Consider the following 26,908-nt stretch of genomic DNA (forward strand, 5'->3'; position numbering starts at 1 on the left):
CCAAACTTGATCAGAATTAGCCAAGTCTGGCAGAAAGCTTTTTACATTTGTTCAACAATATTTTTTATAAGTATGACAATCTCTAATCATATAGTTGCACACATGCCCAATTCTAGCACATCATGATACACAGGCTGCTGGCAAAACTGTAAATACACTTACGGCCCCTTGTACATGGGGTCATCCAGCTGCAGTGCATTCTTGCTGGATTTTTAGGGGTTTATTTACTAAAGCTGGAGAGTCCAAAATCAGACTCCCTTCTGTATAGAAACCAATCAGCTTCTAACCTCAGCTTGTTCAATGAAGCTTTGGCAATGAAACCTGGAAGCTGATTGGTTTCTATGCAGAAGTGAGTCTGATTTTGCACTCTCCAGCTTTAGTAAATAAACCCCTTAGTGTCTAGTAGTGAGAGGTACAGCCTTCAGCCTGCTGTAGGCAGCCTGTTAAAGGCTATGGCAGGCAGTGGCTGGACAGGGCTGAACACTGTACTGAGTGGTATTAGTGTTTAGGGCCCTGTCTGTTCAGGGACTAGGTTACAGAATGCAGAAGACCTGTGTTCTTGAATCTCATCCCTGAACTCATAGAGCCCTAAATGCCAGTATCACTCAGTACAGCATTCATCCTTGTCTATCCATCATCTTTAACAGGCTGCTTGCAGCAACGTTGGATGCTGCACCAGTTCTGCCTGGGTGCACTAAAATACTAGGAAGGATGCACTGCAAATGGACAGCCCCATGTGCAGGGACTTTTTGTTTAAATATTTTTAATTCAGTTTTAAATGGTACAACAGGATAAGATAAATTGGTTCATATTCATACAGCATATTCAGTATAGTACAGATCTTAGGATTTTTAGTACAGTAGGAGTATACATAGGTCCAGGGGTAGACTGACCATTTGGAAACTCGGGCACTGCCTGAGGGCCTGGGGTCAGTAGGGGGCCCCATGAGATGCCCCTGGTACCTTTTTCATAGTCTTTTTTGAGTTTGGGCAAGGACACAGGGGCCCCATGATCCCCTATTGCCCAGGGGCCCCATGAGTTGTCAGTCCACCCCTGCATAGGTCAGTTACATGTGATTATCAAACCGAACACTTACAATCAAGTATAATGTAGATCCTTGGGAGAGTATGGAATGGGAGAAGGGGGATGGGGAAAGGAGGGTGGTAATGGGTTAAGGTCCAGGAATCTAAACAGATTGAACATTCGGAAAAATAAACTGTATACCAGTCAGGATATTGTTAGTGATTTGTAGCTTGTAGTTATGGGCTATCAGAATTAAACTGTACAGTTTGGATTGCGTGACCACATTGACCAGGTAGATTTAAATTTGGGATAAGAGAAGTTGTTGAGGGCAAATCTTTTTTCCATTTCGCATTGGAAATTTAAATCGTAATAAACATAGTGAGGGATGGTGAAGTCATAGAGTGCCATAATTTAGTGATATTATTTTTAGCTGCAAATAATATGTGGATTATTATGGTACATAAGTCATGGGGGAATTTTTCTACTTCTAAATGTAATAGTGCTAGGGTGGGGTTAGGACTAATTTGTCTCCGAGCTATTTCAGTGCAGGGGCCTTTTGACACATGAGTATACTTACTTCTCTGTTTCCCAGCTTATATCCTATACATGGTGCACTTATAAAAAAAAGGTGAATAAAAGCCCTTTAATTCAAGTTCAGGAGTTGACATCACATCTTGAGCTGTTCTTGAACTGTTTGGCACTTACCAGTAACTGCAGCATCTTGAAAGGTCTGAGCTACGAAAAGTAGCTAAAGTAATGTTACACTGAACTACCAATATACTAAGTTTTCTCTAATTTATTAAAACAACTAGACACCAGAAGGTATGTAACATGTGAGACTAGCTTGTTCTACAAATCAATGGAAGCATAAAGGGAAACATCTAAATCAGATCACAAATATAAAGGTTACAGGACAGAAGATCATTCCAGCACAACCTTAAATTAAAGAAATACTGTCACCTTGCCCATGTAGGGAAAAGAGACACTGGGTTTGATTTATTTAACACAGATAGACCTTTCATTTTGCTAGGAATCTTTCCCCAGAGCTTAATGAATGAGGTGAATCTCTGCTGGCTTCCATCATCCAGTCACGTACAAGCAAAAATGCAATTTCTTTTTTTTTTTTTTTTGCATTTTGGGGGGTAGTCTTTCCAAAGTGAAATTTCACCACATTAATTAAGCTCTGAGGAAAATTCCTTTGTGCAGTGCAACTTCCCTTGCAATGTGAGCAGCCTATTTTCTATCAATAACCCTTGTGTGTCTGCAAGGGGCATCCTTAGACCCATTCAGACTTTCTTTACTCTATCGCAGCTCTTTATTCTCTGCAGTCAATACTGAAATCAGCAACCAATGGGAGCACTGATATCTCTCTAGGTCAAGTGACAGTGATCAGCTGCTAGGTCTGCACACTGTTGCACAGGAACAGACCAATCCCCTTCCCACATTGCTGGGTATTCTCACCAGCTGTGGACAAGGAAAGAGCAGCAAAGGATTGGCAGTAAATTGAGTATAAGGAGGTCAGAGATGTCCTTTAAAGTAAGTGAAACCGGGGGCAAATGGTGGCATCTTTTTAGACACAGTTAAATTACCTAACTCAACACACCTCTATGTGTCATTCTTTATTTTTGTTATTTTTTTTTGTAATAAATTAAGCAATAGTGAATGTTTTTTTTTATTTTTTGCATTTTTTGTGTTCTGTAGTGGGTGCTAAGCTGTTATATTGAGCAAATATACATTCAATTGAATTATAAGTATGGTGTTGGCTTTTGGCAGACAGTGATTGATTAGCAGTAGTACTTAATATTGTTCGGTTTAAAATGGTAAGTTAAACAGGTACCTGGCTACTTTATGCAACAAAAGTTAATTAATTTTCTGGGTTTTATTCTGTATATTCTGAATTTAAGGTAGAGCAATGTGTTTTATCACTGAATGTAATCTTTTAATCTGTGCCTTTGAAAGTCATCTTTTATTATTATGATTCAATTTTCAGTGATGTGTGCCAATCTAGGGCAACCTCTGACAACTCAGTTTTCATTACTCCAACCTTTCTAAACTACTAAAAGCTACTTTCTAATTGATTGATATGTGTACCAACAATGGCTTACCTGGATTTGCTTTTGAGTAGGTGTAATTATGCTGTACATTAAATGTTTGAGAAATATCATCAGAAATGATCAGGGATTACCAAAGAATACCACTTTATGTACAAAGCTGTTTCTTCATCTGTAGTACAGTCATGTATTATCCCCATATTTATCTAGAAGAATAATCCGTTAACATTTTCTTCCTACTTCAATGTTAAAGTGGTTATAAAGGCAAGACATTTCCACTGAGGCAGCAGGGGGAGCAATTGGCTCCTGCTGCTGTCAATTAAATCCTGTGAGCAGAGAGCGGGGGGTGGAGCTGTGCCACGCTGTGTGTGTCAATAGATGTACACAGCATGGCTCGTGACTGAGCCTGCAGATATCCCTTTATAGTAAGCTCTTGCTATGGGCCACACAAAGAAGAGAAGATGCCAAGAGCATCAGTGTGTGACCCCAGAAAAGGAGGTTCAAGTCTGCTGCCCTGTGCAGTACCATTGCACACAGTAGGTAAATATAACATGTTTGTTATTTAAAAAACCTTTACAACTGTTTTGAATTGTTATTGTGTATGTATTTGCACGTACCCATTTTCTGACTAGAATGAGATATTTTTTCAGGCAGCTCCATTGTAATAAAAAAAAATACTCCAATATGAAATCTCAATTCTTGCCAAAACATGGTTTTGACTAGAGTTGGAAAGGGTTATAACTTCTGCCAGGTTTTTATTTCCATCTGTGACTCTGCTGGGGAGATATCACAGGAAGTGAAGGAATGGCCCCAGCAGAGACAGATAAGGCAATTAAAACACCTGGCGGTAGAACGTTTAAAAAAAATATCACACCATGACTAAGCTCCTAAAATGCATTGCCAGTTTTATCTTACTTTACCCCACTATGATTTAATTAAAACTCTTATTGGACTCTATGACCACTGGCATGATGCTGTTCTTTAATTTTTCTATCTTCTGATTCTATTCAGGGTGCCCTTTTTAGTCCCCGATTTATGAGAGCTACATAACCACAGCAAAGGAAGGTTTGGTCTTGGCTATATTGGACTCCATATGCGGGAGTTGAAGTGACTTATGCCCATTATCTCAGCAATAAAACACAAAGGAGAAACTCTCACTTTTGGAGAGATTTTGCTTCATTCCTGCCTCAGTGATCACACAGAAGGTGAAACAGTCTCCCCAATGACTTCAGAAACAGGAAAAACAATCTGATGTCCTGTCAAAAACATTTTTTGGTGGGAGTTGGGATTTAATTTTCCAAGATATTTACCCATTATAATTTATTCATGTCAGCACCATGGATCACTAACAAAGCTCTATTTAGGTAAAAAATCTGAAAGTCAACCAGCAATCCATTTTTATTAAGAAAACATATTGTATATTTAACAAAAGGCATAGATATACATTCCTATTGCACCAAAGACATATTAAACAGTTTCCTATTTACAAGTAATCTTTAAAGTTGAAGACTCAGTGCTTTTTATTGTTTCTTGTGAATAAAGCTACCAAATTTTTGCATGAACCTACCAAACTTGTTTTCATTAGGCTGAACCGGAGTTGAGTTGTAAACATTGGAAGTATAATTTAATGCATTTTGTGGTCTTGAATAAGTAGGCACATTGTTTACCATACTTTTATTTTTAAAGTCTAAAACTTGAGGAGTGCTAGCATGTGGATTCGAAGGAGGGACATTGTTTTGTAACCTATAAAATGGTTCAAAGCGACTATATACTCTTCTTTCACTTGTGCGAGAAAGGCTTGAGTCCTCCTGAAGTTTTGGAAATTCTGACACAGATGGTACTCTGTTTATATCTCTACGTAATAACTCTTTATGGTGCATATCTCTGTTCTGTGAGTGCCTTAAATGCATTTCTCTTTGCAGCATGGGTGGTACTTCACTATGGTGCATCTCTCTCTGAGACAATTCTCTGTGGATTGTTTCTTTTGGATGCCTAAATGAAAGTTCCCTGTGAATTGGAGGAGCTACTATTCTTCCATATGAGTGGTTGTTGGCTTGCATTTTTGTTTCCTGGAACTGAATTTGCTCTGTATTAAATCGAGGAGCAGAAGCATCACCAGTGTTTTCGAGAAACTTATTTTCAACAGTGCTAAGACCTGAAGAATGGCTTAATTTGCCTTCATCAGCAAGATTAGTATTAGACTTTCCAAAACCTAGAGCTACATTCTCCTTACTTTTGTTAAGGCTTATCTGAGAGATTGATAGTGTTGTCTTTTCCTTCTTAGGAGAAGATTCAGATTTTTTAGGACTTTTAGGAATTTGCTGGTCATCATCTTCAGAAATAAGAGTGTCAGAGCTACTGCACATTCTGTAGAAGGCAGGGGCTTTATTTTTTGATAGAGTTTCTTTTTTATCTGGTGCCAGGTTAAGTAATGACTTGAGCTTCTTTGAGCCCTTTTTAAGAAAACTAGGTGAACTCTTGCTTTCCTTCTTGCCAGGGGAATCTTTGTTATTTTCTTCATCTAATGACTCAGTGGACAGTGCCCCTTTGACAGGTTCTGCTGGCTCACTGCTGACCTTTTCACTAAATTGAATTGAACTCTTTTCTAATATATCACTGTTGGTAGCATTTGTGGGGGTTACAGGGTTTTCAGTCTGCCTCTTCACCAGTGAATTGTAAATATAGTTTGGTGGAATGATATTGTTACTTGGACCGAAATTTACTTTGCGGCTTTCAAAAAGGGGCAAGCTACGTCGTTTTAGAACATTGTCATTTGGTTTTCTTACACTGTCTGTTTGTCTGTTTTTAGAAAGTGATGCATACAGGTAGCTTGATGGCCCCGGGTTAGTGTTGTAATGTAAACTATGAGTCATAAATTGGGAATTGTCTGGCACTTGCAGACTGTGCCTTTTTAAGACGTCATGATGTTGTGACAAGTGGTGTGTGTCATAACTTGTGGAATTGCTGACTTCATGTGATTCTGCAAACCTGATACTCTGTGGTGTTGCTGCTTTTGGAGTGAGACTGCCCTGAGAATCTACAATAGTGGAATTTGAGTGAGAAGAGTTTGTAGTGCAGCTACTAGCTTCTTTTTGCTCTGGTAAAGTGGACTTGTACACAATTGATGAGCGGAGCCATGAGTGGCTGTACAGTTGATTGTCCATTGCATTTTCAACTCCCTCATTACTGTCAATTCTGTCTGCCATAATCTCGCTTGGATCAGGAGGTATATCAGAGTGATCATTCAAGTAGGATTCAATTCTCCAGTTTCGGAGGAAGGACTTAGTTGTATGCTCCAATGTGGGCATTCTCTGCTGCACTGATCTCACATGATTGTCCGTACCATGGAAAGACCTTCGTACATTTGAATTTCTTTCAGGAAGGTTTGATGTTATTCTTTGTGCTAGCCGATTTGCAAAACTTTGTGTTGTCGAACCAGTATAATTGCTAGAATAGCCCCCTCTGGATGAGGACCCTATACTGGCAATATCAGGCTGCTGTCTATTCCAGTGCATGTGAGGATTGTGAATCCTGCTGTTCATAGCTCTGTTCAGCATTAAATATGGAGATGAATCTGTCTTTTCTCCTGCTGCATAACTGTGTCTTTTCCAATTGTCATTGCGATCAAACTGCTGGAACTGATTGATTTTATTTGGAACGTTGAAACCTCTAAACGACAGGTTCCTTGTGTTGTACTTATCATCTTCATTATTTATAAATCTACTCCGTGTTTTTAAATATGAGGAGTCTAATGTGTGCATTTGGTCTTTTCTACCAAAAAGGCTTCTTTGACTTGAAGCAGATAGAAGGGAAGAAATTGAGTTTTGATATGAATATGAACCATTTTCCCATGGGATTTTTTTGTGTTTTGCTATGGCAGATTCCTCTGGGCCGAATGATTCAGGTACACAGGAGCGAGCATACAGTGTTCGAAATTCTTCATCAAATGCTTCAACAAGTTTACCAGTGATGACTTGAATCATACTTAGGTGAACTTTTTCAAATGACCACATGAAGCTTAAAAAAAAAAATGTAAATTTTAAGTTATTGCAATGAATATATTAAAAACACTATTCAGAGTAAGCATTAATTAATAAGCTATTTAAAACACTTTTGATTTTTGATCATTGGCCAGCCTTAACTGATCTTAGATAATCTTCATAACTTTTAAACTCTTACACTAAAGAGTTGTTTATTTAAAAAACTGCTAGATAATGAAAAAAACTCCTGCGCTCAGTGGAACACCTATTAATAAGCAGCACACACTTGCCTCAACCACAAGGAAAAAACATAAAAATACAAAAAATTCAAAAAATACAAAAAATAGTGCAGCGCTGCACTATTTTTTGTATTTTTATTTAAAAAATTGACCACAAATCTGGGTGATTCAAACCCGAGGCTCCCTTCAGTGAAAATTGCATTTCAAAATGATCAAAATAAATAGGATGCTGATATTGTTTTAATGACGTTGTTTTAGAGTTTCTCCTCCTTTCAGTTCTCTGGGGTTGAGTTACTAAACAAACACAGCATGTGAATTTCAAAGTACATTTTCACTTATTTAAGTGAATGAGGTGAAACATACTGAAAATCCACTTTGCAAAGAATACCTAATCATGTGCAAGGAAAATAAAAAATAAAGCAGGATTATTCCTTGCACATGATTAGATGATTGAAGTCATCAGACATTCACCTTTTTCAATAAGTGAATTTACTCTTTGCAAAGTGAATTTTCATTTAGCTTATCAAAAAAGGTGAACTTCTACTGACTTCAATCTTACACTCATGTGCAATAAATAACCCTGCTTTATTTTTATTTTCTGTGTGTGCTATTGGGTATTCTTCGAAAAGTGAATTTTCACATTATATGACCTTATTCACATAGATACTTTAAATACAAATGCACTTTGCAAAGTGAAAACGTCCATTGAAAGTGAAAATCATTTACTTCTTTAGTAAATACGGGTTTGCCTCTCTAGTGTGAGGCATAGGAGTTGATTTGCAAAAACTGGAGAATGCAAAATCTGGTGCAGCTCTGCAAAGAAACCAATCAGCTTCCAGGTTTTATTGTCAAAGCTTAATTGAACAAGCTGAAGTTAGAAAGTTAGATGCTGACTGTACCATAGACAGCTGCACTCTCCACTTTTAGTAAATCAACCCCATATTCTTGTTAACATAAACTTTCATTTTTTTCTCTAAAGCCCCTTCTGCATATAATGTACAATATTCCTTTGTAGAAATCACTGGGGGCTATTGAGCATATTATTCAAATACTGAAAATGTAGGAGAATACACTCCAGAGAGGGGAATAGGAAGTTCAGTATACAGCAACACACTGGTGGTCAGCAAGATAAGAAGTAAAATGAATCTCCTTAACAGGTACATTCCAGAGTACTCCTTCCATCCAAAGCTAAAAAAATGAGGGGGTTTTATTTCATTCAGTAAAACATTACAAACAGTTATACAGAGACCATCCATATTACTTACATTTCTGAAACTCCTGGCTTTCTGTCCTCTTGGGGGAATAAGCATCCTTTATGAATTGATGTGGGATAAAGGAAGAGTTTCTGCTACACAGCATACACAAAACAATTTTGATCTCCTCACCCTATATAAGCCAATCATATCTTATTTAATGTCAGGATGATATCACTTCCTCTTCCTCTGGAGAATAACACATTCTGGAGGAACTGTGAATTTGTGTTATTTCCTGTTCATAGGAAAATCACATATTCTGCATGAATCAAATTCTATTGAGATTACCTATAAGTAGTGAGTGAACAGAAAAGTCTTAAATTCAGCTAATTTCTTTCTTTCTGTATAACTCAGCCTAAGGACTCTGCCAGTCACACATTCTTTGTTTGGATTTCTCCTCCCCATCACATACTTGCCCTTTTTTATTGTTCCATTATTTATTGTCAACATCCATTTAATAAAGGAATACTTTTGATAAGTGTGGACTACCTAAATACTTCTTGCTAGAAAGAGTACATGCTCCACCCTCTGACCTCCCATTAGCTGTGCCATGTCTTCTTTTGACTTCACATACTACAATAGTGAGATGTGAAAGCAGACTTAACCTTTAAGGGAAAGTTCTGCTTGTTTACAACCCCCCCTCCTCTACACTTCCACATTTGGCTCTTTTAGGGGGACGGTAGGTGTAAGTACCTGGTTTTGACAGGTATCTGCTCTCACTTCTGGTCAGATGCACTGTGGTGATTCACCCCCCCTTCCCCTGTAAACTTCTGAGACATTACACAGGGCCCAGAAGACTACGGGACCATTCACAAAACACAGTATGAAACTGGCTGTGAAGCAACAAGGCTTCACTTCTGGTTTTCTTTCTTGAAGATGCCAGCACCTGCACCCAAAGCCAATTGAAGAATTGACTCAGGTGGGGACATAGCTGGATCCCTGGACTAGTAAATTTCCTTATATTAAAAGCCACCTGCTACTGTATTTGTAGCTGCTGACTGTTCTTTTTTTTTGGGGGGGGGGGGACCTGGAGCTCTGCATTAAGTCTCTGTATTTTTTGCATGTAGGCATTGCAAAAAGATTCCTATCAGTTGTAACTGAATGTCTCAACAGAGTAGAGAGGCATTTCCTACATGTGGAGAACTGCAGGGAGAACAACAAAGGAGGTTGAAGCTGTTTATAACATGTAATGTAAATTTTATGTATATAATATACAACATGTCACATGCTTTAACTAGTTAGTGCATGGGTTTGACTACAGCTTCAAAAAGAATGAAACTCTAAACTTTTGATACATACTGTATATCTTCCAGCATGCAGGAAATGTGTGTTGTGAGAATATGTAATTCATCTGGGAAAATAGTTATCCATTGGATTCACAAGGGAATAGTGGCACTTCCATTAGGTGGAAATAACTGGTAATAACTGGTATGAACTTGAAGTAGATTGCCTATTTACTAAAAATGCTCAAATGCAAGCAGAGACCCCTTTTACTCCTTTTTCCACCAACCTCTGTGTTCCTGGACACACCCAGGGGAAATAAGTTTCTCTGCTTCTTTCCCTCAGAGGAGATGCCACAGCTACTGAGGCAGAGGTAGCTGGGCAAGTGGTTTGCAGCCAGGCAAGTGGTTCTCGACTGTCAGAACCAGGGTGCAGTCTGCTGGGCCAGAACCTAATAGTATGTAGTGTCTCCAAAAGATCCAGCTATTGTGGAGAACACCTTCACGATTCTACCATATTACTACTGTTTTAGTGGGGTGGCCCTTTGTTCTTGGGCATTGAATCCCTCCAGCCATTCCCCTGTGTTACCAGGGATACCTCGGACTTTACTGTGAGAGACAGTGTCTATAAGGATAGTCATTCTCAGCTTGGCCCTATTCTAGAAATTATGCTATGCAGCCACATGTTACCCTTATATTGTCACAGAAACTTTAAGGTTAAAGAATCCATGCTTGTGCATGGTTCCATATTATTCTGCATGAATGCTCTTTCTCATCCTGAATTTATTTTTCATTATTAAAGCCTAAATATAAAAAACATACAACAATTAGCATAAGAGACAAAAATCAAGAGTGCAGGGGCGGACTGACAACTCATGGGGCGCCCGGGCAATAGGGGATCATGGGGCTCCTGTGTCCTTGCTCAAACTCAAAAAAGCCTATGAAAAGGGTACCAGGGGCATCTCATGGGGCCCCCTACTGACCCCGTCCCTCGGGCAGTGCCCGAGTTTTCAAATAGTCAGTCCGCCCCTGCAAGAGTGCTGACAATGCCTGCCCTTTCTGGTTAGCTTTACCATTCATAAAAATCAGTATTACAACTTCTACTAGTGTAGCATGATATATGAATGGAAATGGGTGGCCTTTCAATCATCCACCCATCCTCCATTCCATAGATTGTGTTTCATTTATAGAATCTGTAGTACTAGCTTCCATGAATGACAGAGATAAGTGGAAAGGGAAGGTATAGTCTAACACTCTTGATCAATGCAAATGACAGGTCCCCTATTTCTATTAACCATTGCCACACCAGAATATTACAGTGGTGGGGTCCAGTGGAGGGATCAATGGAGGAACATTTGAAGGAAACCAGAAGCCAGCAGCACAAAGGACACGTGCATAGTCTGACAACAATTAGACTTTAATTCTAACTTTTGACTTGGTTGGTAAGGTAAGGTACACTTACTCCCTGTCTGATCATTTGGCCTATTACCTATTCTAATAAAAAAATTTTTTTAGAAAATAGATTAAAGATCTATCTTTGTCAATAGGTGTAAACTTGTAGTGATAGCCAGTCCAATGGCATTTTTTTTCAGATCTGAGCACAATTACGCAAAAAAAAAGTTTCTGCCATATAACAAGAATTTAATATTATTGAAAACTGAAAATAGGTGCTCCTTCATCATCTTTGCCAGTACACCACCCCCTTTGCTTTATAGATGTCTTTGAAACCATTCCAATAGATAGAAATGGAATAAGCAGAAAACCACCAAGGACAGATATTCCAAAACATATTGGATGCTGCTTGCTATTGGGATGGTTTTGAGGGTATAACATAAATACAAAGATACCCCATAATTTTATATTGGGAGTTTATCCATAACTAATTATTTTAAATGAGGTACAATAAAACTACTTTTTAGAATGTTGTGTTCTGTGTATGCGGTGCCTGAAAAGTCCAAGCTTTTTCTGTTTGTTGATTTCCAATACATGATAGGTACGACAGCACTATTACAACAATTCACTAGTGAAGGTTCTACAAAGGTTTTTTCAAAGACCCTTTCTATGGGTTCTCTTTAAAGCAGTAGTAACGGTGGGCCAAGTTACCTGTAGGTGCCATACATAACTTTTTCACAGTCAACTAGCAGAAACTTCTGTTCCATCTTCCCACAGAATCTAGTTCCTAATTTGGAAATATAGTCTTGTCCTTTAACTGTTCTTACTCGCATATTCTGTGAAAAAATAAATTACAACAACATAAACAACATTAGTCACTGATATTAATGGTTGGAAAAGTCAGAAGGTGAATATATATACCATTTTTTTTCTAATTAATATTATTATTATCTGCCTGATATTGCTGTACAGAATATTTCACTGCATGATAAGTTGGACAACCCAAATTGCATGGAACTGGTTATTAATTCTGTCAACCTATCACACAATTCTCTTCATTATTATCTTGGAATGTGACAGAACATTTCCACAGTCAGTCCACAGTTTTAATAGTTTTGCGATTATTGCACAATGCACAGAATGTATATAATGTATTGCAGATTTATGTAGATAAATTGTTGTGAAAAAAACAGACAATTGTATCAATGCAAACCATGCTACAATTACCATAGTTTAAAGGGTATCTAATGTGCAATTCTTTTGTTTTTGTCATGTGTAGGGAAGGATTAAAATATCTGTGTGGAATTCATTGCAATCTGTGTCCTGAATAGAAAGTTTCACTCTGTCTACTTGTCCTTGTGTTTATTGTCACAGGGACTGAATGTAAATATTGTTACTGTGTTCTGAGATTATTTAAAAAAAAACTAGCCCCTGGGACACAGAATGCAAACAAACAGAAAAAAATATAGAAAGCTCAACAGTGATTTTAGCCATTCCCTATGCAATCCAAAGCTAAGAAAAAAGTTTTTCCTTTAGTTTAACCTGGAGAGATGCGATCCTGTATTCAGAGATACAAAATTAGTAAGAGTAAGCTTCTTAAAGCCATAAAAAAAAAGAAATAAAACACCTTTGGATATGATTAGATGACTTTATGTTCCCACTAATTTTGGACCTCAGAATTGTACAGTTATTAAATATAGCTATTTGATCCAAACAACTCTGCAAAGTATTCACACAATAACACCTTCTAAACTCCACAGTGAAATTTACTGAAATTTTAATTAAACTAAATGTACTACTTAACATGTATGCAATATACAGTATATATATATATATATATATATATATATATACATACATGCACACATACACTATATTGTCAAAAGTTTTGGGACACCTGTCTTTACATGCACATGAACTTTAATGGCATCCCAGTCTTAATAGGTATTAATATTAAGTTGACCCACCCTTTGCAACTATAACAGCTTCAATTCTTCTGGGAAGGCTGTCCACAAGGTTTAGGAGTGTGTCTATGGATATGTTTGACCATTCTTCCAGAAGTGCATTTCTGAGGTCAGGTACTGATGTCAGACAAGAAGGCCCTCCTTGCAATCTATGCTCGAATTCATCCCAAAGGTGTTCTATTGGGTTGAGGCCAGGCCAGTCAAGTTCCTCCACTCCAAACATGATCATCCATGTCTTTTTGGACCTTGTTTGTGTACTGGTGCGCAGTCATGTTGTAACAGAAAAGGGCCATCCCAAAACTGTTCCCATAAAGTTGGAAGCATGAAATTGTCCAAAATGTCTTGGTATGCTGATGCCTTAAGAGTTCCCTTCACTGGAACTAAGGAGCCAAGCCCTACCCCTGAAAAACAACCCCACACCATAATCCCCCTCCACTAAACTTTACACTTGGCACAATGCAGTCAGGCAAGTACCATTCTGCTGACAACCCTAAACCCAGACACGTCCATTGGATTGTCAGACAGAGAAGCATGACTCGTCACTCCAGAGAACACATCTCAATTGCTCTAGAGTCCATCAGTTTTATACCACTGCATCCAATGTTTTACATTGCACTTGGTGATATAAGGCTTGGATGCAGCTACTCAGCCTTGGAAACCAATTCCATGAAGCTCTCTACGCATTGTTGTTGTGTTAATCTGAAGGCCACATGAAGTTTGGAGGTCCTTATCTATTGCCTTTGCAGACAGTTGGTGACTTCTGCGCAATGTGTGCTTGCATGCACTTAACCCGCTCTGTCATTTTACGTGGCCTACCACTTCGTGGCTGAGTTGATGTTCCCAGTTGCTTCCACTTTGTTATAATACCACTAACAGTTGACTGTCGAATATTTAGTAGCAATGAAATTTCACGGATGGACATATTGCACAGGTGGCAACCTATCATGGTACCACGCTTGAATTCACTGAGCTTCTGAGAGCAACCCATTCTTTCACAAATGTTTGCAATAGCAGTCTGTAGGCCTACGTGCTTGATTTTATACACCTGTGGCAATGGAGGTGATTGGAATAGCTGAAACCAATAATTTGGTGGGGTGTCCCAATACTTTTGGCAATATAGTGTATATATTATTCTACTAGCTCGTAAAAAACAATGTAGACTGTACATGAGCATCATATTCCTTGGGGAAAGTTGAGGATGCAAAAGGTCCTATCATTCCTTTTGCACAGATGTCTAGCTGTGGGGAAGTCAAAAATTGAATTCTCACCCAGGAGGCAACAGCCTTGGTTTAATGTTTAGAAAAAGAAATATGAGAAGTGAATAACATTTGGGGATTGACTATGTCCATGAAAGATAAAAAGATATAAATATATAAGCAAAAGTGAACACTATTTTTTCAGTTTTGAACATGAAGCAGAATATTTGAAAATCACATACTGTAGACAAACAAAATGTGAATTATGAGTTACTTTAAACACATAAAAAATGTACAAGACATCTTACTACTCTACTTGTATGTAAATAAGATCATGTTGGCTTATTTAGAAACTACAGAAAAGGGGAATCATGTTACTATGTACATTAGCTAGTATACTTTTTCATATTTTATTTAATGTAAAAACCATTGTCTCAAATAGATTCTTCCTTTAAGCCGTAGTTCACACTGTGCATTGCAGTTGCGGGAATCACATCATTGCCCTCAACCACAACCACCTGCAGCCGAATTGCGCTGCTCTTGTGAGGTGGACAGAAACTTGATGGACCCCTACAGAAACAGGAAGTGGAGAGGAGGAGACAGAGTTATAGGTAACGCTGAAGGAGCGCTGTGATAGGTAGGAGGAGAACCAGGAGAAAGCAGAGTTTCGGAGGCAAAGAGAGTGGAGTTTTTTTTTTTGAGGAGGGGATGGTCAACAGTATCAAAAGTCGCAGAGAGGTCAAGTAGTAAGAGTACGCAGTAGTGGCCATTAGTTTTAGCAGTTAGTAAATCATTAGTGAGATTTAGTGGGTGGGAAAGAGACAATTTCCACTGAGAACACACCTCAGTCTCAAAACAGCTCTATTGGGGAGTAAGGGCAGACTGCCTTTTTTCTGTATACCCTTATTATGAGACATACCACATGACCCAAGATGGGAAGAAGGAGAAGCTGCCTTCATTTCTGACATGTGCCACACTGAGAAGGAGGTCTGAACTGTCAGTAAACAGAGGATGAGGGGGCACAACCCAACCCTAGACCTCCCTTTTTCTCCTCTTCCTCCTCAGAAACCCCCCACCCCAAATAACCTGTTAGCCTTCTCTCTTCCTTTCAGCTTGTTTATATTTTTGGTAGAGTGAGGATGGGTTATAGCACCTCCTCACCACCTTCTTTAACCTCTACAACTCCACACCACTGTGCTGCAACCGTGTGTATTATGTGCACGGGTCGGTGCTACTTCAATGGGTCGTGTTTGGTAGGTAGTACTGCCCATCAATCACCACTTGGGGATCATTTTTGCCACACTCTAATGAAAAGCATGGTAGCTGCAACATATGTATACCCAATAAACAACTTCTTTGGTATCTTAGGAAGGGCAGAAAAAGCATGACAATTTTTTAGTGTTACAAGTGTAAACTAGGTCCTAGGGCTCATTCACATGGACAGGCAGTGGGCAGTAAAAGCAGGTGGTTGAGCCACAGTTTTGCCAACAGCATGCTGCATTTGTTTAGTGGTACCACCACACAATGAAACCCACTCAAGTGAATGGGGCCATATCACATGGGTCAGCATTTTTAGAGTTAATAAGGTGGTGAGGAGGTGACATATTACCTTCTCACCGCCTGTCAAATGCACTCTGAAAACTGATCCACAATGGAACACTTTTCAAAGGAGCAGCAATGATAGCTGCACATCTGAATGAGTCCTTAGAGCCCTTTCAGCCTTTTTTCCTCCCTCCCCCCTAAATCTCTTTAGTTCCATGCACCTTTCAAAGACAACCTCCCTGCTCTCCTTTTCTCCTTCATACAGGGTGTAGATTTTGAAAAAATATATATATTTTAGTCCCTAAACTATAACTAGGAAAAAGTGTGTGTCTAAAAATATTGAGGCTTATAATTCTATTTATCGATTATTCACACAATTTTCAACCAAGATTTACATATTTTTCTAATTGAATCTTAGGTGCAGAATATGTTATTCGTAGCCTCCCTAGCGGTCTGATTATGTCAGTATTTCTGTGCTCAAAGCGGTAAATTGTTTTGCATATATATGTATTTTTTTTAATGTAGGCCTGTAATTTTTAGGAATAACTCACTGAAATCTGTCCGAACAAGAGTCTAGTAAACATCCCGGGTATGTTAAAATTTGAAATACGAAATCATAAATTATAATTTAAAAAATACTCATAAAAAATAATAATATAATAATAAATTGAATTCAATAATATAATCAAACCAAAAACACTGAAATTTGAAATATAGCGCCAAGTTCGCACATCACTGAGCAAAGTCGCAAAATTGCTTTCAGTGTCTGATGCCGAATTTCCCCACGAATCATTATCACTCAATTCTGCAAGTGGTTCTAATTTACTATCGCTGTTCTCTAGCTGGTCTAAAACCGATTTTGACCTAAAGGGACGCTTTTTGGATGCCATGGACATTTCTCAGTTTCAAGGCAGAAAGAACAGTAAAAATGCAGGCAGAGCACAGGACAAAGTACTCGGGACAAAATGTATGTGAAATGGTTTGATACAGTAATGTTTTACTATGTGATTTTAGTGTATTTAGTGAATGTCACTTTTTGACATTTTTAAATTTCCCGCCGTTCCGTCCCCCGTACGTCCTGACGCTCGCAGGGATTGGAACCCAGAAGACAGATGCCGGCATCGGCCAGAGAACATTGCCGGGGACGCTGCAGGGGGGACATCGCAGGAGCGCAGGACAAGGTAAGTGATCGAGGGATCCCAGAGCAAGTGTAGCTCGGGGTTACCGCTTGTGGTGCTGAAACTTTACCCCAAGCTACACTCGGGAATACCTCCAGGGCGGTTAAGAGAAAGGTGTGTGATTGTTGGGTGAAAACATTGATAAATATACTTAATGTTTTATCTAGAGGTTAGTGGATTAAATTATAAAAAAAGTATAATTAGCTCTGAAACCAAGCCCTGGTGGGCGGGATGAAACACGTCAGAGGGCATAGCAGGAGTGACGGCTGAGGCCATCTTAATACAGGATTCCATGAGCGGTTAGAGCGTCATCCTTCCCCACACCATAGCTCTCTAAAGAGATTTATGAGAAATAATAATCTTTTGGAATATTTAAAAAGTGTCAAATTCATTAAACAGGCATGCAGATAACAGGTTGGGTTTTGGTTACCATTATATCATCAATTACAGTTTGAGCATTATTTCTACTTTGTATCAGCCTGTAATACTCCATTATTTACCTTACTTTCTGTTTAAAAACATAGCAAATAAAACCACCAAATGACCCTTTATTAGAAATAAGACAGTCCAAGGTGATTTTTCACCACAATTTTCACAAATGTAGAAGCAAGCTGGTATTGAGGGGGTTAAACACGTGGAACTTGGTAATAGTGAACTAGATATATCATTTTATAGGTCACACACAGAGGGAAGAGGGGGTGAAGGGGTTAATATACAGAAGTTAAATAGTTACCTTCCTGTTCATGCCAGTGGTATTCACTGTGGTGGCCAACAGTTCAAAGGAGTACTTCTCCAACAGAAGAGACAGGTCCATGGTAAGGTAATTTTCAAGGAAAAGGCCATGTGGCAGTTCAAGTTAATTTTCTGAAAAAAGGCTAAGTGGAGCCTGATGGGATTACACAGTGAAAATCCCTAGAATAGGAAAGAGGGTACTTTACCCGGGGGAAGGGGGAGGGGGTATTTACCCGGGGGGTGCACTCAGGGGGGAGGGTGGCATAAATTACCATAGCTCTGTACTAATGGCAACTTTACAAGTACACTTTATGAGCTTTTGTTGGTATTTCCAGAAACTTAAGTGCTAAGTTATATGACCTTAACAAGGACACCATTCCATAGCAAGCTAGGAAATGCTTGGCATTCTAATTGTAAAATAGACAATTACATTTATAAAATATGTTTGCATTAATTTAAGAAGCTTTACAATTTTTTATAATTGTACTTTCATGAGACCTGGTAATTCTCTTACATTATTAAATAATGTGCAGTCTAGTATCATATATTTTTTTATTTTAATTGTTCCTTGAAAATGTAAAAATATATTTACACAGTGCAAGCATTGATGACAATCTCTGGATGTACACATGAAGATTTATCTAGAGCAGATAAAAACCTGTCAGAAGTGATGGGCCGAACACCCCCCTGTTCAGTTCGCAGTCGAACATTCGAACCTAATGAAAGTTTGACCGCTACTTCAAGCAGAGGCAATTTACTGAACGATATCTTACCACAACTGAGTATGCAGTAAGATACTGTATACCTACTAAAATACCACGAGTTATAATATTAAGTCATGCAGTATTTTAGTAGTGAAAACATCCTTTAATGTTTCAGCTGTCAGTAGGGTTCCCCACCGACAGCTGAAAATAAAAAGAACTGCAAGCATTGCCTGGCAATTACATTTTTTTTTTTTAAATGCGTGGGGTCCCCCCCATCCATACCACGTCCTTCAAGTCTGGTAGGGATTTTTGAGGGTAACCCCCCCCCAAGCCAAAATATTTTTTTACATGGCATGGGGGTCCCCCCAAAATTTATGCCAGAACCTAATCTAAGCATGCAGCCCGGCAGGTCAGGAAGTGAGCAAGTGCCCCCATCCAGAACCTTAGCAGACCACAAGCTCCCTGCCCCATGTTGATGGGGACAAGGTCCTCTTACCAAAACCATGGGCGGTGGTTGTAGGGGTCTGTGGGTGGGGGGCTTATCATAATCTGGGAGCCCCCTTTAACAAGGGGACCTTCAGATCCTGCCCTCCCCATGTGAATGAGTATGGGGTACATGGTACCGCTACTCATTCAGACACAAAAAAAGTGTAGTGTAAAAAATGAAAGTAGACAGTCTTTGACTAGTCCTTTATTAAAAACAAAAATAAAAAAAAGTCCCCCAAAGTAGATCCAACGTCAATCAGGATGCCCGCTGGCACCGCCGACCTGAAAAAAAAAAGGTCCGTTCTCAAGGTTAGCTCCTGCCATCTGACAGCTGCTCCGGGATGACAGTTCTTAAATACTGTGATGATGTCTCAAGGGGGCGGAGTCACATCTGCCCCCTTGTGACGTTATCATGTGCTGTGATCGGCCAAAGCATTGCACCTGTCCAGGGGCGGACTGACAACTCATAGGGCCCCCGGGCAATAGGGGATCATGGGGTCCCTGTGTCCTTGCCCAAACTCAAAAAAGCCTATGAAAAAGGTACCAGGGGCATCTCATGGGGCCCCCTACTGACCCGAGTTTCCAAATGGTCAGTCCGCCCCTGCTAGGGTGCAGTGCAAAACAACAAACAAAAGTGCATTCATCCATCGGTGATTCCCCGGAGAGATTGGCGGAGCGCACACTGCACAGCCTTTGGTGAGGAGTATATTTAGCAGATATACCTATCCTGAGAGGTCTGGAGTATCTTATTTGCTACCTGAGAGAGGAACTACAGGTGAAATACTACCAACCAGTATTGGAGTAGGATCCAGGAGTGATCCTGAAAGCAAAGTGGCCCATTGGGTCGCCTAAAGGAGGTGAGGGGGCAATTTAGCCACTATGGATAAGTGTGCTGACACTTTCACGGATATCATCACTATTGTCACTCTGCATGATAGATTGTCATTTGAAACACCACTTTGAATATCTATGGACTGTTAGAGATTTTATGTTTTTTGTTTGGTCACTTTAACACCAATCACTTTCACTGTTATTTCCCCTAATTATAGGGGTTTTGCATCATATGAGTAGGGGTTGTTACTATGATCAGTTCTCATGTTTATTTGTATACGAGAGGTATTTCACATTTGGTTAGTGTGATTTATTACACTTAACCTCCCTAGCGGTCTGATTATGTCCATATTTCTGTGCTCAAAGCGGTACATTTTTTTGCATGGAAATATGTTTTTTTTTTATTGCAGGCCTGTAATTTTTAGGAATAACTTACTGAAATCTGTCCAAACAAGAGTCTAGTAAATATCCCAGGTATGTTAAAATTTGAAACACAAAATCATAAATTATAATTTAATAAATAATCATAAAAAATAATAATATAATAATAAATTGAATTCAATAATATAATCAAACCAAAAACACTGAAATTTGAAATATAGCGCCAAGTTCGCACATCACTGAGCAAAGTCGCAAAATCATTTTCAGTATTCGATGATGAATTTCCCCACGAATCATTATCACCCAATTCTGCAAGTGATTCTAATTTACTATTGCTGTTCTCTAGCTGGTCTAAAACCAATTTTGACCTAAAGGGACGCTTTTTGGACGCCATGGACGTTTCTCAGTTTACAGGCAGAAAGAACTGTAAAAATGTAGGCAGGGCACAGGACAAAGCACTCGGGACAAAATGTATGTGAAATGGTTTGGTACAGTAATGTTTTACTATGTGATTTTAGTTAATTTAGTGAATGTCACTTTTTATCATTTTTAAATTTCCCGCCGTTCCATTCCTGTACATCCTGACGTCGCAGGGAACGGAACCCAGAAGACGGATGCCGGCATCGGCCGGAGGACATTACAGGGGAAACTGCAGGAGGGACATCGCAGGACAAGGTAAGTGATCGAGGGATAGCAGAGCAGCGCAGCATGGTAATCCTGAGTGTAGCTCGGGGTTACCACTTGTGGTACTGAAACTTTACCCCGAGCTACACTCAGGAATACCGCCAGGGAGGCTACTAGAGGTCACATGTGTGACCACAGATTACACTTGTTTGAGCACTTCATGCTCTATATTTATATATATTTTTGTCAATTATTAATTGTTGTAAGGTTGATTGCATGTTTTTTGATTTATATGATATATTTTGTAGCGCTGCACTACTTTTAGGGATTTTTCATCCACTCAGTCTTGCTTTGCAGTGTGGATATACCTGGGCACATGCTCCAGAGATGTTGAGAGCACATTCTTTTAATAAATATGAGGGAACATTTTGATGCCAGCTGCACTAATTAGCATGGTTTGTAGCAAATGGGTGTGATTGTGTCAAAGTATTTTTTGTGTTTAAGCCTACATCAAAGTAATGATATATTCTGTAATATGTATTTACCTAAACAATGCTGTTAAGTGTTACCATTATAAAGTGTACACTAAAAATAATGAAAAAATCTTACAAAAACTGTAATTTACTAACAGTTTCTTTATTGATAAGTGTAATTATCTCCATAGGATAAAATGATCCTACTGTGTTAACAAGATTAGGGTAAAAATATAAAATAAATTATGAATTGCTGTATGCTGAACTGAAACAGAGAACAGGAATACAGTTACAGTAGATGCATCCGTTTACAGCAGGAACTGTGCTGCAGTTTGCATGCTTGATTAGGTAATGTTCAATTATTGAGTTTACATTATAACTATTAAACTTTCAAATGAACCTCATAAAATATTACTTTAGTGCTACTCTGGGGCAACAGTTCAGTTCTGAAAAGTAAAACTTAAGCATAAATATTAAAGACTCAACAATTTATTTCACTAAAAAAAATAATGTATTCCCAGTCGGTATTTTAAATAAATATTGTATGATTAATTTTTTAAATCATGATGAAATTTTACATGCTTGTGATTTCATATTTTAATGATTGTGTCTCCTGTATAATTTCGTTGACTAAAATATTTTCTTCGACTAAATTAAAACTATTTTAGTCAACTAACATATGACCAAAGCTAAAAATTCAGATGACTAAAATTATAAATAAAACTAAAATGGTATTTTAGTCAAAAGACTATGACTAAAACTAAATTGAAATTTGACATCAAAATTAACACTTCACTACCACATAAGAATACTTAAAGGGCATCTACTAAGTTGCTGAAAGAAAAAAAAATTAAGAAAAAGGCTTTTCTTAATTTTTTTCTTAATATTTAATGTCGGTAATATATTCAGGAAATATGTGTACAATAGTATTGCAGCCAATAGAGTTAACAGGTTTTTTAAAATATGTTTTAAAGTTGCACTTCTTTTTGTCAAAAAGCAACATTTTTGTTTATGAAACTTGGTTTTATTTATAAAGACATTATATATCGCAACGGCTAAATCTGTGTCTGTAGTGCGTGTTCGAACCCTAATACCATAAATAATAACATGCTATTAGATTTTTTCTCCAGGAGTATATAATAAGTTTGAAAATTCTAGAAAAATACTTAAATAATACATTACAATTTAACTAAACCCATTAGATTTTAGTTGACTAAAATATACTGGAAATATTAGTTGACTAAAATGTACAGGAGATTTTAGTAGACTAAAATACAACTAAAACAATTCAGATGACTAAAATACGACTAAAACTAAAATGGCCCTAATCTTCTGGTGTTGATTAGAAAAAGTAGTAACAATCCTAACTATATCTTGTTGGTTACTATCCTGTATACATACTCTGCTATTCGGTAAATGGGATAGTAACCAACAGGATATGGATAGGATTGTTACTACTTTTTCTAATCAACACCAGAAGGTTAGGGATACCATACAAAAGCATTGACATTTATTGACCGATGACCCTATCCTAAACAAATATATCAAGGACTATCCCCAAATCACATTTCAAGGATTGTCTGGTCAGGAGTCATTTTCATGATATGACATCTGATATTGAAGATAGACAGGGTACTTTTTAATGTGGATCATGTGATTATTGTGCTTGGATCCTAGAAAGGACTTCCATACCCTGACCAAATGGGGTGATAAACAAGACTAGGCAATTTGTAGATTGTCAAACCAAAGGTGTGGTGTATATTATGTTATGTAAATGTGGTGCCTTTTATGTGGGTAAGACCATTAGAAATTTCTGGAAAAGGATATATGATCACATTTATTATATTACAAGAAATCTTCTGTGCACACCCATTGGTAGACATGTGGCTTTGAAGCATGGTCATGATACAGATATGATATGCTTTGCAGCCTTGGAAAGGGTTTTTGAGGACCCTTGAGAAGGAAATTTTGATTAGAAAGTACTGCAAAAAGAGTCAAGATGGATTTACACTTTGAATGAGACTTCCCCTCCAGGCTTTAATGAGGCATTAAGTTATACCTCTTACTTGTAATAAGTAGTAGAGTAGGACCATCCCATTGTATGGTATACTATTTTGGGGAACAAATATTGATTTTTCAAGGCTATTATGATATGGGACTGATGGAGTCATGTTATCTGAGCCAATGTAATATGTCCAATATATAAGTAGTCTTTATATGGGGCTGTATTTATATTCATTTGTTTTTATTCTTCTATGTCTGTAGGTAATGATTCTCCGCATTAGTGTGACATATGTCATATGATAGTGCTGGGTGTGCTGTGGCACTCATTTATGGTTTGGATTGGGTGGGGGCTCATGCCCTCTGCCTATGTCACCATCTCCATTGGGGATAGAACACTTTTGAGCATATGAGGAATACAATTATCGAGCATTGGTTCATCAATTATTTTTTGGTTTACAGTACTGATAGTTTATATGCACAATGGGAGCCTCTAGCTATGGATGACTTGTGGGAGACTGGACGGTTTGAGTCCAGGATCTCCCAAGGTGGTGGAACTGAGGTGGTGGTTGCTGGGTTTTGGCTCCAATCAGTCATTGTTTATCTCTAGTTATGTGCTGTCTGCTGTTATTTTTTGCAGGCATTGGTTTGGTGGGGCTGCTTGACCTATTGAGGAGAGAGCACATGCGCTAGGTGTTGTGGATGGTTGCACTTCTGCCACTGGTTTGTTTGGACGGAAGTGACGTTTGTGCGCATGCATGATGCACGATTACCGCTGGGCAGGGTGGTTTGCTTCCTCCATATGGATTACCTGGGCAGAATTGCAGTCCCTGATTGGATGACATAATTTAAGCGCACCGCCGCATGCCGTTGTTGGCGTCATTGAGGAGACACATACAGTGGGCGGTTTGATGAAACATAGTGGCTTGAAAGGTATGAGATTTGGTGTTTGATTTTGTTCGATAGATACATAGCCATGCTTAGTAATTCCTCAATGCTGCTGTGTTTTATGATTGCAGGAGTCACATTTAGAAGATTTTATGCACTGACACATATGAGACACTGAATATTGGAAGGAACGTACTTACACTATACAATAATTTTTCTGGCATTGCATGTTCCTTTACCTTTCCTGTGGAGGGGATTACTAGGTAACGGTTTGGAAATGCGTTTTTGAATACTGTTATGATTCTTTAAAACATGGATATTTCCATATTGATTTTCATTGTTATATCTAGATTATCTTTTGGAATGTATCCATGGAATGGTTTGCATACGGATAATACTCGCATATGGATATTTCCACTGATTGTCTCTTGTATCAGTGAGTGACCTACTAATAGCTATGCTATATGCTATGCAGTATCATTAGTACAGTGACAGTGTGCAGTATTGGCACTGATCACTGTATTAGTGTCACTATTGATGTCAATGCCAGTTAGTCTGTTAGTGTACCTTCCAGCTAACATCAGGTACTGTAGCTCCAAATTGTTCGCCATACTATCATAGTCCCACTATAAGTCACTGATCACCACCATTAATAGTATAGTGTCATTGCTGATGCTCCAGAATATATACCATAGTTTTGTAAATGCTATAACTTTCCCGCAAACCAAGTTTTTTATTATTGGATATGTTTTATAACAGAAAGTAGAAAATAATGTGTTTTCCTCAAAATTGTTTGTCTTTTTTCAATATATGTTGCAAAAAAAAAATAAACAGTGGTGATCAAATAGCACAAAAAGAAAGCTCTATATGTGTGAAAAAAATGATAAAATGCATTTGTGTACAATGTTTCATGACAGTGCAATTGCTAGTCAAAGTAGCACAGTGCTGAATAGCAAAAAAATGCTTTGGTCATGAAGGGGGGTAAAACCTTCTGGAGTTCAAGTGGCTAAGAAGTGGAAAGAAAAAACTTTTTTTGATCTTTTAGAAATTCAGAACTGTTTTTTGTCCTCTGCATACTTCCTGTGGTATCTTGAAAAGTCTTTTAAACCCTCCTAGTTGTCATCTTGGACTACAGAATGATAATTTTTTATGTTGTAAAAATCTGAGTGGGATTGAGTTAGTAGTTTAGCAAAAGACAACTCATTAGGGCTAACAACATTCATTCTATGATGTGTGTTATCAGTCCACAACAGGGCTTAAGGGCTGAGTCAAATTCTGCACCTACCTCCTGAACCTGCTATCTCTACCCCTTGCCAAAGTACCTGCTACCAGATTTGGTCCTTGTACTACTTATTTTTTTTTTGCCTTGACATAGCTTTAGGCAAAACCCTAATAATGGGGGTAGTAGTAGTTAATGTTTAGGGTGAGAACATTATAGTGCACAGGGAATCCCACTCAAAAATGTATTGCACCCTCTGTTAGTTAGTCAGCAAAAGAAGGATACCTATTTGTTGCTCCTTGCTTAATAAGAACAAACAAAGCATTTTTTCCCAGCACACGATTACATTACAATTTGCATTAAAAATAGAGGCTATCATTACACAGCATTTGCAAATACATTTGGAAGCTGCACCACCTTGTCAAGGCCACTCTCTATAGAGAGATCTCAACTCTAATCTGTTAGAGCATCCTTGTTGGAGTATATAAATCAAAGAATCAATTAAGGGCAGGTATGCCTGTAGGAAGCCCATTGCTGTTCTGTTATCCACATTAATACTCATTCACATATTTAAATATTTGGAGAAACTTCATGTTAACTTACCCTAAGCCTTTGAACTAGTATGCCCTGCTTTTCAGCCATTTTCAGAAAATGAGGAAAGTTCACATCGTCAAGAAGGAGGTAAACAGGAACTCCTCTAGTTGATGCCTCCACAACTTCTCTGAATATATCAATGTCAGTAAACATATCCATAACGATGGCAATCACCTGTAATAACAAAGCAAGATAACTTAAGAACAGAATTATGGACAGCTGTAAGTAATTAAAATATTTTATTAAACAAGATGAAGAAATTTGTTTTAATTGAGAAGGTATTGTATTAAATAGCAATTTCTAATAAAACTATTCATTTTGTATGCGTACTGGCTATATACTATATTTCTCCCAAGATATTTATGTATAGCACATTATAGAGAACCAATCATGGGAGAATAACATTACCATTATGTATACTGTATATCTGTTGGTGCATTTGGGCAAAACAGCGAAATCTCATGGCAAAATAGCGAATTCTCACTACTTATAGTAACTTTCGGGGAGATCTAAGAAGCTGGTATGTGATTTAGCTTGGACCACATGAGAGATTACTTTTTATTGGCATTGACTCTTAAAGGACAGATAAAGCAAATTGAAAAAAATAAAATAAAACAACTATAAAAATATCAAAGAGAAGCACAGGGCTTTCTTTTAACATTTTATCCTTAATGTGCTACTAAACCCAGGACCCTGCATTCACTATATCTGGTCTCCCACAGTACACAGAACATGGAAATGCAATTATTTCAGTAAATATTCACTGCTAAATACCTTTTCTCATCAGCAGTTAGAGCAGTTTAGTAGGAGTTTTCTTTCTGCTCCAGTAGGATGTGAAACCTCTCACCCTCTGTCTGGACAGTGCTGATTGGCCCTGTGCTGATCACATGCACACTCCCAAGGGAAAAAAAAAAAAACCTCTCTAGCAATACACACC

At 38.2% G+C, this 26,908-nt stretch overlaps 1 protein-coding gene across 1 annotated transcript in view; it reads right to left on the reverse strand.

The window, feature by feature from the left end:
* Nucleotides 1–4,454: 4,454 nt before the first annotated feature.
* Nucleotides 4,455–26,908, reverse strand: part of SACK1B (scaffolding CK1 anchoring protein B) — a 135,704-nt gene continuing 113,250 nt past the window's right edge. The window contains exons 3-5 of the mRNA XM_089694143.1: nt 25,981–26,145; nt 11,870–11,994; nt 4,455–7,091 (exon numbers count right to left, since the gene is read on the reverse strand). Coding sequence (XP_089550269.1) covers nt 4,595–7,091; nt 11,870–11,994; nt 25,981–26,145 — 2,787 coding nt within the window. The 3' untranslated portion in view covers nt 4,455–4,594. The remainder of the gene's footprint in view (nt 7,092–11,869; nt 11,995–25,980; nt 26,146–26,908) is intronic.

Source organism: Staurois parvus, unplaced genomic scaffold (genome assembly GCF_062004578.1).
Source record: "Staurois parvus isolate SC_StPar_1 unplaced genomic scaffold, SC_StPar_1.0 ptg000652l, whole genome shotgun sequence".
Classification (NCBI taxonomy): Eukaryota; Metazoa; Chordata; class Amphibia; order Anura; family Ranidae; genus Staurois; species Staurois parvus.